Source organism: Salminus brasiliensis, chromosome 3 (assembly GCF_030463535.1).
Source record: "Salminus brasiliensis chromosome 3, fSalBra1.hap2, whole genome shotgun sequence".
Classification (NCBI taxonomy): domain Eukaryota; kingdom Metazoa; phylum Chordata; class Actinopteri; order Characiformes; family Bryconidae; genus Salminus; species Salminus brasiliensis.
This window is the reverse complement of record NC_132880.1, coordinates 40,450,282-40,462,197: the sequence shown is the minus strand read 5'-3', so window position 1 is coordinate 40,462,197 and position 11,916 is coordinate 40,450,282. Positions and strand designations below refer to the sequence as shown.

The window sequence follows — 11,916 nt, the reverse complement described above, 5'->3', positions numbered from 1 at the left end:
TTTGATCATAGTAGATTTTCACTTTATTTTCTCACAAACCAGTCTTATTAAAAAAACAACAAAACCTGTACCTATGAATTGCATATCATACTGGCAGTTGCAACTACATGCAGAAATTATACAAACAGTGAGGACAACAGTTGGCAAAAAAACAAAAAAAAAACAAAACAAAAAACCCCTCCAAAAGTCTATTTTTGATTGTTACAACTGGTTTTAAAATGTGTATATAAAAGGGGACCATTTCAACAACAAACAGTTTGTACAAGGGGTAACAAGGAGTTTCCACAGATGAAGAGAAGGAAAGAGAGGAGACGTCTTTTTTCATATCTGGTCCAGAAAGAGAGGCTTTAATGCACAACATCAAACACTTGAGAACTCTCACACATATGGACAACACATCCTTTACCAAACCGCTCAGCCGCACTTGCACACACGCACCACTTTGCATGTAGAAAACCCAACGATAAGCCCTTTCAGCAGTCACATTAGCAAATATGAAAACTATACAAAATACTATTAAAACAGAACTAATACAATTAGAAGTGTACTTCAAACAGTTATCATACAATCTACAGAGATCATCATGTACAGGATGTGCAGATTATGGCTTTGTCATTAACTTTGAGTTCTACACACGAGATGGCATAATCAAACAAAATGGAGAAGGGCTTAATGGGTTTTTTTATGATTTTTTTTTTTTTTTTTTTTTTTTTAAGCCAAGATAGTTTTCTTCAGGACCACAGGCAGGTTCCCCCAGGTGTCGCAGTAAACACTGAAGGCAGATAATTTATCCAGAACCCAACAAGAACCTTCCAGCCTTACCTTCACCAAATAACTACACTGATGCAACAAGGACAACTTTCTAACTACACTGCAGGGAAGACCGGATCATCTGTGGTGTTTGTATGGAGGAGAGTTCACCAGGGGCCCACCTTAGAGCTTCACAGCGGAAAAACGACTCCGTTTTCCAATGATGCTCGCTTTTCTATACGACATTTAGTAAACCGAGCCATGATTAGAACACGCCCCTCCCTGTTCCCATCAACCAGTCTAAAAACAGAGCACTGCAGCCTTGCTAACTGGCTCGTTTGTCTCAATTTGGGAAACGGAAAGGGTCCATGGAATGACTATCGGCTGGCTGAAGGCAGGAAAAGGACACCCAGTCAGCCTGCGTGTCTTCATTAACAGGGTCACGACTGGACGATGTGAACGTGTGCTGCTAGACATTTGCTGGATGCAGAGTGAAGTGAACTAATGAAGAGGACCCCCGGATTACAGTCAGGAGGACTGAAGTGAAAGAGCATGACCACAGGGTGATCATATGAACTGTTCTTTAAAAAATAAAAAAGCACTGGGCAATCCATTCTGGACGGTATTTAAGTCAAAGCTAAAGATGAAGGTTTTGAGGGTCAGTGAAATTAGAGAAAATAGACATCACAACAAATGGCTCTGGATTTGTGTGTGTGTGGGGGGGGGGGGGGGGGGGGGGTACATGCCCCTTTCAGCAGGAAGGCTTGGATGTGATATGTAGGTGTTGATACTGGTGTTGACTGTGGGGGGATCTCTCTCCTTCCGGTGGTCTGCAGCAGTGCGGTTATTGCAATGGTGGTGACCGAGGGGGAGAGGATGTGCCTCAGTCTGCGCTGACCTGTGTAGTGACCTGGCTGTCGGCCGTCTGACTGGTGGACTGGATGAACATGGGTTGAGTCAGCTCCTGCCCTGCTGGCATAGTCACCTGCTGGATCTGGTACATCTGCTGCAGGGAAGAAAGAGATGGGGGAGGTGGAGATGAATGAGTGGAGAAAATGAGAAAAATGACAGACACAGGAAATACAGCAATGTGGCTGAGGACATCCAAGACTTGCTTAGAACCTTGAAACTAGAACTTTTGGGAGCTTTTTCTTTTATTTCCTTCCTTGTTTAAATGTTTAGATTTTCTAGAAATGTTGAACAAGTGAGGGTCGTCTTCAGCAACACAGGTACAGAAGGCTGCAGGTACAGAATCATAGAAGAGCGCCCACAGTGGACATACGGTCAGGGGCTACTGATTATGTAAGGAGTATACTTTAAGCGTCCGTCTGAGGTTTTCGTGTGTGTTGTTAAAACTGCTAATAAAAATATTATTACAACAAATGAGAAAAAAATTTAATCTTCAGCTGCAGCGCAGTTGGACTGGGTAACCAAATTTAACCCTTGTCTTTTGTCTAGGCTATCCTGCCTCAATTACAGTGATGCCACCATTAACCCTGTGCCCCTGATGTTGCCCTGTCTACACTTCAGCCCAACAGTTCCTCGCTCTGATAATCCAAAATAATTGTACAGGGGTCAGGCTGTTTTCTGCATGTTTTTCTGTTTCTCTTTTTTGGCCGCACCGCTGTAGCATCTTTTACTCTTTGTGGAGAAGTAAACACATTTCTTGCTTTCTCAAAATCCGCGATGGAATTGACCCAGTCCCTGTCCATCACTGGCAGCAACTATGGTTATAGTGTCACTCGAGCCTTACCTGACCATCAGTAAACTGGTTGAATTGCTGTTGTCCCTGCTGTACTTCTGTCTGTGATATCTGCAAACAGACAGCAAAATGGTCCATATTTCACTGAATCAATAATAAAGGCATCCTAACAACAAAAAGGATGCAGCATAACGGAACAGTCGGTCCTGTTCAGGTATCAGTAGCAGTCCAGACAGAGGTCGAACCAAATAAAGGAGACAGCAGCAGCTATTTTCCAGCATAAAGAAAGAGAGCTACAGAAACACACACTTTAAAACACACAGTTTAATTTAACACTTAAAGGCTTTACCTGCTGAGTGTTGGTTGCAAGTGTCTGTATTTGTCCTTGAACGACCTGTGTTCCTGAGACTGGCTGTGCCAAGCGAATGTACTGCAGTTGGCCTGTGTTTAGCTGCACCTGCAAGGACAGCACCACAAGGGGGAGATGATGAGTGCACAAAGTTACCTTCAACTAACCTCTGTCTCATTTGCGCAGGTTATCTGTATCTCTACTCAGAACTCAGATAATAAAGGCTGATGGCTGCTTTGCTAGCTGACGAGTCAACAAATTACTTTCGGTTTATATTTGACGCTTTTCTCTGGATGATCGGAAAGCTGACATAACCAACAGTATTATAATAAAACTACACTGAACTGGAACAAGAAATATTAGCAGATTTGACTGAACAGAAATAAATGTAGCTACTATTTAATAATAAAAAAAAGCACTGATTTCCCTGTGGAATGGTCACATGACCAACCTCTGAGTACTGAAACTGAAGTTTGTAAGGCAGAATATAACTTCATTTTGGATGCTTTTTTTCCTTTAGAATAAAAATACAAAAAAACCTTCTATATTAGGGGTGTATAATTACACATTTCTGCATTTGCAATAAAGTAGTGAATTTACTGTGACAGGTTAGTGCCTCAGTTTTTAGTTTTTCTGCATTCAGCATTTTTTATATAAAATCTTGCAATAATAAACCAACCACAAGCTATTGTGTCATGTATGGAGCAGCAATTTGACAATAAGTCCTTTATTCGCTCCAGACAGTTAAACGCATGTACTGAATTGCAATGTCTGTTAAATGGTACAATACACTATATTGTACTAATACACGCCTGCTCTTCCCCTCAGGCCATATGCCGGGGAATGTCATTCACATTTAAGTACATGTACCTAGTTCCAACCCATTTTTGAGCATAAGCACAGTTACAGGCATGTATTATCATTGTTATAAGCATGTTGGAACATGGGAACTAGGATCTTACAGGGATTTGCTGAATCTCTCCCGTGTTGGTGATGATCTGCTGCATGACCTGCATGGTTTGGCCGGTGGGCTGTGCTGCCTGGGCCTGCGCCTGTCCCTGCGCAGCCGCCTGCACTATCTGCACCTGCTGGCCCTCGCCAACCTGCATGGTAACCGGAGCGCTCTACAGCAAAAAGAGAGAGCAAGACACAAAGGGAGAACATGATGAGTGAGGAACTGGGACATTAAGCTTGCATACAAATGAAGCGCTCACTGTAGAGCGCATCAGCACCACCACCACCACCACCATCTGGCTGGATCTTAAGATGCTAATGCTAAACAGCACACCTCACAACACCCCTCTGGGTCCGTGCAGCCCTCCAAAAAGCACACAGGAAATTAATTCCTGTTGGAAAGAGGAGTCGGGTGAGCGCGTGACCCCAGGGCTCTTACTGCAGGGCAGAGAAACCTGCGCCGCAACTGCCCAGCCGTGAAAGGCGATCGCCCACTTCTTCAGGAAAGGACACTCGATACATGAGAGCAATCTATTAAGCAGCCGGGCTTTATCTGCCACTGTGACCTTGTGTAGCATCAAGCGAGGAGGAGATCAACTACAGATACAAGATACTTAGTAAGTGTAGAGACTAACTGCTCTGTTCAGGACATGTCATACTGACTGCTTTTCTCCAACTCTGTATATGATGAAGTGAAATACTCAAAAAAATGTAAACAAACAGTTATGAACAGGGGTCAAGAGGTCAGGACACAGGGCCTCTGGGAAAGAGCATGGTGCTACATCACGCTTATAAAAACAAAGGTGCTGCAAACGATTCTTTAAGCGATGCTGTAGGAGAAGCACTTTTAATTCCATAAGGAACCGTGCTTGTAGTGTAGTGTGAATCAACTGAAGGTTCTTTAAACCTAAGTACGCAGAACCTTTTAGGTCAAGATCTAAAGAACCGTTTACCTTCAAATTCACCTTTATTGAGATACTTAACTGACCTGTAGTATGGAGATTAGTGCCACTATTGTTGCCATCTTGGGCTCGGCATGCTGATAACTGTACAAAGCATTTCCGGTGAAGCGAGCAGGACAGTGCTTGCGGATACACTGTTAATTCCAATTTCCAACTGTAGGGGGAGCCCCTTTAAAGGTTCTTTAAACATCTCCATCACAAACATGGTTCTTAATGGAACAAACACTGCTCAAAGAACCCACGTGAAGCACCTTCCTTTTTTTTTTTTTTTTTTTTTTTTTAAAGAGGGTAGGAACGTGTAGGGTGCTGTTTGGTGGCTGAAATGTTTACCGTGATGGGGGTAGCCTGTGACTGAGCTACCTGCACCTGCTGAAGCTGCTGCATGGTGGTCCCCTGCAACACCTGAAGATGAACACATGGCAAGGGAGAGAGAAAGAGAGAGAAAGAAAAGCCTTTACACAGCACATGCAAAGCGCACACTAAAATGATTCACTCAGCAAAAATAAAGTAAATAAATAAGCCATCTTGGCGAGCAACACAGAAGCATGTAAAGCTTGTGAGATGGCTGAAAAGCTTCTCAACAAAACATTTGGCAGAACAAACAAAAACGAGTTGAAAGCTGATGAACAGTAGCAAATATGTTTCAGCACAAAGACAATGGCAGCTGATAAAAGTGCTGAACTTGTGGCAGTAACTTGTCCGAGCCGTGAAAAAAAGGCAGAAACGTGGAACAAAGCCTGGTGCAGTTTCTCCCATCTTCAGGGACGGAGAAACTGCAGTAGCTACCTCTACTTTACTGAAAAGCTTTGGCTTCTTGGTTTGGTGGTGTTAAGTTATTTTGCATGTCCAAAATCTTCCTTTGAAGTGGACAAGTGACATTTCAGACCGACAGACTGTAGCTCAGCCATGTCCTGCAAGCAAAACTACTATAATTCTGGACTGCAGTCCACCTGTTTATCTGCATACTGTGTTACCCTCCTCTCACCCTGTTCCTCAATGGTCAGGACCCCATAGGACCACTACAAAGCAGGTCTGTCTTAGCACTGCAGTGACCCGGACATGGTGGTGGTGGGGTCTTGGTGTGTGTTGCGCTGGTACATGTGGAATGTGGAGGCATAGCAGTCCTGGTGATGGTCTTAACCATTGAAGAACAGGGTGAAAGGAGGTCAAAAAAGTGCACAGAGAAACTGCAGTCTGTACCGATTTAGTAAGCGAAGCTGATCAAATGAACAGCACACATGAAAACAATGAAGTGGAATTAATGTTATGGCTGAATTTCTTTATGGAACAGAGCATGACTTTTCACAGAACTCAGAAATACAAATGCTACATTTTGCTTCATTAAATAGAAATAATCAATCAAACTGCTGAGCAAAAACATCTGCAAGAATATTTAAACAAATGACTGTAGAATGTAAAGCATTGTTGCACTGCTTCATTTTTGGTTCTTAAGAGCTTAATAAAAACTGGGGTCATCATAATTAAGCTTAAGGGTATATCTTTATTTATCTGGTTGAATAAAGACCTTGATCTTGAATGCACTTTAAAGGAAAAGTTCAACAACTTATCAGTCTTTTGCTTCTTTAGTTAGCAGGGTTAGCCTAACATGTCCTGTTAACACACACTACAATTACACTTTCCTCTGAATGAAATTAAAATTGGAACCACATTATCATCCACATAATGGTCCAGATTGGAGTGCCACACTGTGCTCAGGAAAAAGTGGTTCAGGGTCTAGTGTTTAGCAACATTAGCCCAACATCCCCTGTTCTAATATAAAGAAGCAACTTTCAGATACCAAACACATCTTGGCTGATTGACTGATGTTCTTTAGATTTTACTGCTGAACCATTCCTTTCTGATGACGCATTTAGGTCTCCTCTCCACTGGTTATGGTTTCCCATTCTATTTGCTGTGTTGCTAAATCAGAACCAGGAAGTGTGTCTCGTAATAGTTATGCTAAAGTTGCTGTGGTAAGATCTATCCGGTCTCACATTCCCACCCTGAATTCACATAGTTGGCAAGTTAGGATGATAACTTCAGAAAAGAAGCAATGGAAAAACATTTTTATGGATTGCTCTTGTGCAAAAAGCAGAAGTTGCTCCTGAATCTTTGGGTCAGACCAGATACCAATTAATGCTAGTGTGTCCTCCATTGTACTGGAAAATAAACAGCACAAAGGTGATAAATGGAGTCAATCAGCAGCTCCCTACCTCATTAAGCCCTCCCAGAGAACAGCTCTGTGGCTCCAAGTACAGTTAGATAAACCATGCTGAGAAAATGCAAAAATGTTTGTAATGCTGAACCATGTTTGTGTGAAAAAGCCACAGGAACGGTCACTCTCCATGCTCAGAACCATTTGGCCTTGCAGCGGAAAAGCGGCCTTGTAGAAAGCAAATGGCAGGGTCTTAAACTGTACCATTTACTACTTCTATTCACTACCACTATTATGGATCATATACGGACACCGTACTTGAAAAATGGCCTTTTTTCAATTCTTTTAATGTGTGAGCTCCTGAAACCCAAGATATCTAAGATGCATATCTCCACCTCTCCAGCCTACAGCAGTTTAGTCTTAAATTATAAGGAGCCTTTTAGCCTGGATTGCTGCTTTAGTGAAGCACAATAGAGGACCTCATCTCAGTCTTAAAGGCACAGTAACAACAAATCCACCGTTGCTTTCCTGTATCGCCTGTCCCCTTCCCTGCACTCGTTCCCTCCTATCGCTCTCCTGTTCTCGTGCTTGGTCTCGATTGTCCTGAGTGCTTTAGAAGGTGACTGCAGCAGCACTGTGCCCAGCTCTGACAAGTCAGCGAATTGTAGGCCTGCTGAAGCAGCACTGATCCTCCGAGAGAGAATGAGGTCCAGTACTTGTGTGTATGTGTGGTGGTTGTGCTGGAGGGGGGGGGTTGCAGAGAATGGAAAATAAGCTGATAATGAGAGAAAGAGCCACAGACAGAAAGAGGAAGAGCTCTAGAGTGGAACAGGTGAAGATTCATACAAACAAGGACCGTGATGAAGATAAGCAGTGAATGGACCTGAATTAGGCTAATGACAACATGTGTAAGAGAAGATGAGGCAGAGAGGAGGGGGAAAAAAAGGAGCAGCGATCAAAGAATGAATGAAGCTTAGTAAGAGCTGGAGCAGGACAGAATGGAAGGAGAGCGCGCTAAAGAGTGAGAGAGCATGCCAGAGTGAAAGAGACTGAGAAAGAGACCAAGAGAATGAGCACAAGCTATATCAATATCAGGCAGAGAGACATAAGAGAGCAATAGAGAGAGAGAGCGAGACTGAAAGAAAGAGCAATAGAGCGAGACCGAATAAGAGAGAGGGAGCGCCTCATATGCTCTGCCAAAAGAGAAAGTGAATAAGACTGGAAGAGAATAAAGGGAGAAAGGGAGAGCAGCAGGGGCGCAGAGTTCACACTCAGAGACTAGACTGATATTACACTGGGGAGGATGACAGAGTGACTGGCTTCTGTGCTGTTCACTTGATAGGAAAGTGTGAATGACACCTCTGGGCATCAACTGTTAAAGCGTGGATCAAATGATCCAAGGGGATAAGAGTGAACTGAGCTCAAGTGTGTGTGTGTGTGTACATGCACATATTCATCTCTATTAGTATGGTAAAGTTTCAAGTGTTTGTACACCAGACTGAGGTATAGAATAGACAGGGGTGAGTACAAGGGCAAACTCCCAAGTGCCCCGCCACTAATTCATATTGTCCTTCTTAAACTGTTCTCCACTTTTAGCCTCAGCTTCAATTCTTTCTTAGGTACAGACACCATGTCAGGTCATTTGCCCATGTTGAAAGCTGTATTTACACATGATATGCAAATTTTAATCATTTTTGATCAAAGTTTGCATATCTTTCCCCAGAGTCATATTTGTGTAAAACCTGTTAATACTCTACTGCCTTAGTCCACATGCTTCTTTCGCTTTCTGTGACTGTTCTGTATTTCTTAGCCTGTCTAGAAGTGTGTGTGTGTAAAGCATGTCCCCCTTTTGTAGTGCCTCAAAGCAGAATTTAAACCACTCAACTGTAAGGGGAGCTCAGGCAAGAAAATAAGCAAGAGCGCGTATTGTCTGGAAAAGTTCAGTGTGGCTGCGGTCATACTGTCCCTTTGTGGTGAACCTCAAATTAATGGTGTGTGTGACTTCAATGGCTACATAAATGAGTGTGCACACAGGTTGTCTCAGGTGAATCTCTATAGGAAAGCACGGTTAATAAACTAAGGGGAAAAAAGCGCACATGAGCCAAAGGACACCATGTGTGGTAAAAAAATGTTTTAAAAAGCCCCGCAGCTTCAGGCTGTGGAGGGGCAGAACTGCAGGACTGCATTCTTTGGAGTGCCTGAGCACCATCCAATACCTTACGTTTAGTCCTGAACCACCTCATCATCCAACATACGTACCTGAGCTCATATCCTTATTTTAATTCCCTTGATTTCAGAACAACCACTGAATGTGTATGTGTCCACAAACATTTGTCCGCAGTGGAACTGGGAATGCGAGAAAGAGTTTAAAGGTTTTTGTGCAGTGTGTGCAAATGAAACCAGGCTGCACTAAGACAGCAAAATGCATGCGCACGTGTATGTTACCTGTCCCTGCTGGGGCTGGGCGATGATGATCTGTCCAGGCTGGAGAGTGGTAGCGGTAGGGGTAGCCACCTGCTGGCCTTGTTGCTGTCCCTGCACCTGTACAGCCCCAGGCTGCTGCGCCAGGGTGAAGTAGTACTGCACAGGTTCTGCCTGGGTAACGGACTGACGCACTTCTTCCTGCACAGACAAATGCACACGCACACAGACAAATATTGGATAAATCCTATCACTTGGTTACATCTCCATGAATTATTTTAACACTGTAATACTAGAGGCAGGTCTCAAATAAATAACTAATAGGAATGGCTAGGCAGAGTAATGTGAGAGTAGCGTGGACACGTTCACACTCGGACATTTAGCCCAAGTCTGAAGTGACCAGTTCAGCACAGACATTCATAGACAGCCATTCACTGGTAACAGTATAATTATGGTCAGGTGAAATAATGATGACACGCCATGAAACCTTCATTTTTAACATATTTAAAACACACAAGCTTGATTTTCATTGGATGCGTGCAAGGAGGAAGCCATTGCTGTCAAAAAACATCAGGCCAAGATGGGAGATGTGAGCACTTTCACATTAACTGTGTTATGAGCTACCTATAGGTGCTGCACCAACGTTTTGGGATTGCTGTAGTTTTCTTTACGCATCCTGAGGTCTGCTCTCAGGTAGAACTTGCTATAATGGCCTGAGCTGGCCAAGTTGGCAGTTGTTTTAAATGTTTTAAACAATGTAAGCTGTAACAGCTGATTTCTAATTAAGAGATCTTATTAAACCCGTATCCAGACTCCATCTAAAACCTTCTTTCTGAAGGCCTTAAAGCGCTCTTTGGATCTTGGGGCATGGGGACACCCCTCACTTTAACAATCAAGAGCAAACTAGTGTTGCACAGATACCGATACTGTATAGACATCGGCAATAGAAAGCACAGATACCATAAAGCTTACTGACGCCACACTTATAACTGTTTGTTTTTGGGTTTTAACATAGAATTTAAACATAGAATTTTTGGTTTGCATACTTCATGAAACCAAACATTTAAACAACCAGTAAAAGGCCAGTCATAAATTGTTTTTACCATTAAACAGACATTTAATGGAACTTTTAGAACTTTCTTTCCATGTGGTGTTCTTGGTTCTAAAACCAAAAGTTGAGTTAAAGCAGCTTTTAAGGCCACACACTGAAGTTTAGTGTCTTTAACATAGAGACGTGTGTTTGTATTGAAATGTGAAGTTTTAACACCAAATAAAAAGCTGTTTGGTCGAGCTTATCAAGATTTAAGCTTCCGTACTGCATTGTGGCATCTTTTATTGTTTCATAGCTCTAAAACTTTTCAAATGTGCAGTTCCTTAACCAGTACATGCTGTTCTTTTTAAGGATCATCAGGATTTTTTGCCATCTATTAAGTATTTAAGTCAGAGTTGGTATCGGTACTCTGTATCGGTAGATATTTGAAAATCTGGTATCATATCGGAAAGCAAAAAGGGGTTTCGGTGCAACTCTACTGCAAACCAAACTAAATGTATGAGGCTTAAGTCAAACATATCAGGCTCCTCCAAAAACCTCTCTAACCTAACTAAAATTAAACTAAAATTTCACCTAGCAAAGGCCCGTATCCAAACGTAGAAAAGGGTTTCTTTGCCATGATGTAGAATCATGCCAAAAAATAAATAAATAAATAAAATCTGCACCCCATATCAATAAAAATGATAACTAATCATTACCGAATCACCCAGAGGGTAAATTAGAAGCAACATTTTTTGTGAATAAAAGAATATATATTTGTATTAAGTAACACAGAAAAATCAGAACCTGTTTGTCCAAGAGAACCTGAAGACTCGTCGTGTGAGAAAGAGCGTAAACACCCCTCTCCCAGCTTCACGATGTCACAGCTGAGAGTGTAGGATGTTTACACACCTGCTCACACAGCCACACGTGTGAACGTGATAGCAGCGTCTGTCCATCTGATAACATCTCCCATGCTAATCACGGACACAATAGAACACTGTGTCCTGTGGGTACGGATTCATGGAGGATATGTTTCTGCTCAGTACTTCAGAAGTCTCCTGAAGGAACACACAGTGAAGGGTGTCCCCTAAGCAGGATGGGGTTGTAATTTGGGTGTCATGTGTTTGTTCGTTGGGGGTTACCACCCAGTCCAGTCTCTGGGGTAAAGGGGAGCAGATATTAAGTGAAGCTGATGTTTAGTGGAAGCTGGGCGCTGCAAACATCCGACTGAAAGCCTTCACTTTCCCGACCCCCAGCTTCCAGTCAAGGATGTTTACAGCGCCTCCAAGCTGCCAAGAGTCACGCTACATAGATCTTCTTGTCCTCAGAGATGACAGCCTGAAGCGACCTCACATTCCTGAAATCTTAAAACCTTTCAAATTTAAAACATTTACTGAGTGCCCACCTGTCGCTTGGGTGGTTTGAGGTCATCTCTTGGAACGATGTCGATGAGGAAGTCAAACTGGTCAAACTTGGTGATGGCCATGGCTATGTCATTCCTCTGCAAATGACATAAAAAAGGAGCAACAAATATGAATAAAGTCCAAATTAAGTCCAAAACTTAAAAGCACAAGATTCAGGTAGCACTAT

General features: G+C 42.7%; 1 protein-coding gene across 6 annotated transcripts in view; it reads right to left on the bottom strand.

Moving 5' to 3' along the window:
* The window catches only part of nfyc (nuclear transcription factor Y, gamma), a 27,923-nt gene continuing 16,007 nt past the window's right edge, over positions 1–11,916 (bottom strand). For 3 of the 6 annotated variants that reach the window (XM_072676150.1, XM_072676152.1, XM_072676151.1), the window contains exons 5-11: positions 11,732–11,827; positions 9,318–9,494; positions 5,048–5,119; positions 3,764–3,925; positions 2,802–2,909; positions 2,504–2,563; positions 1–1,756 (exon numbers count right to left, since the gene is read on the bottom strand). In XM_072676150.1, the coding sequence (XP_072532251.1) occupies positions 1,634–1,756; positions 2,504–2,563; positions 2,802–2,909; positions 3,764–3,925; positions 5,048–5,119; positions 9,318–9,494; positions 11,732–11,827 (798 nt within the window). In that variant the 3' untranslated portion in view covers positions 1–1,633. The remainder of the gene's footprint in view (positions 1,757–2,503; positions 2,564–2,801; positions 2,910–3,763; positions 3,926–5,047; positions 5,120–9,317; positions 9,495–11,731; positions 11,828–11,916) is intronic. The other 3 variants (XM_072676154.1, XM_072676156.1, XM_072676155.1) reach the window with 3 other exon arrangements.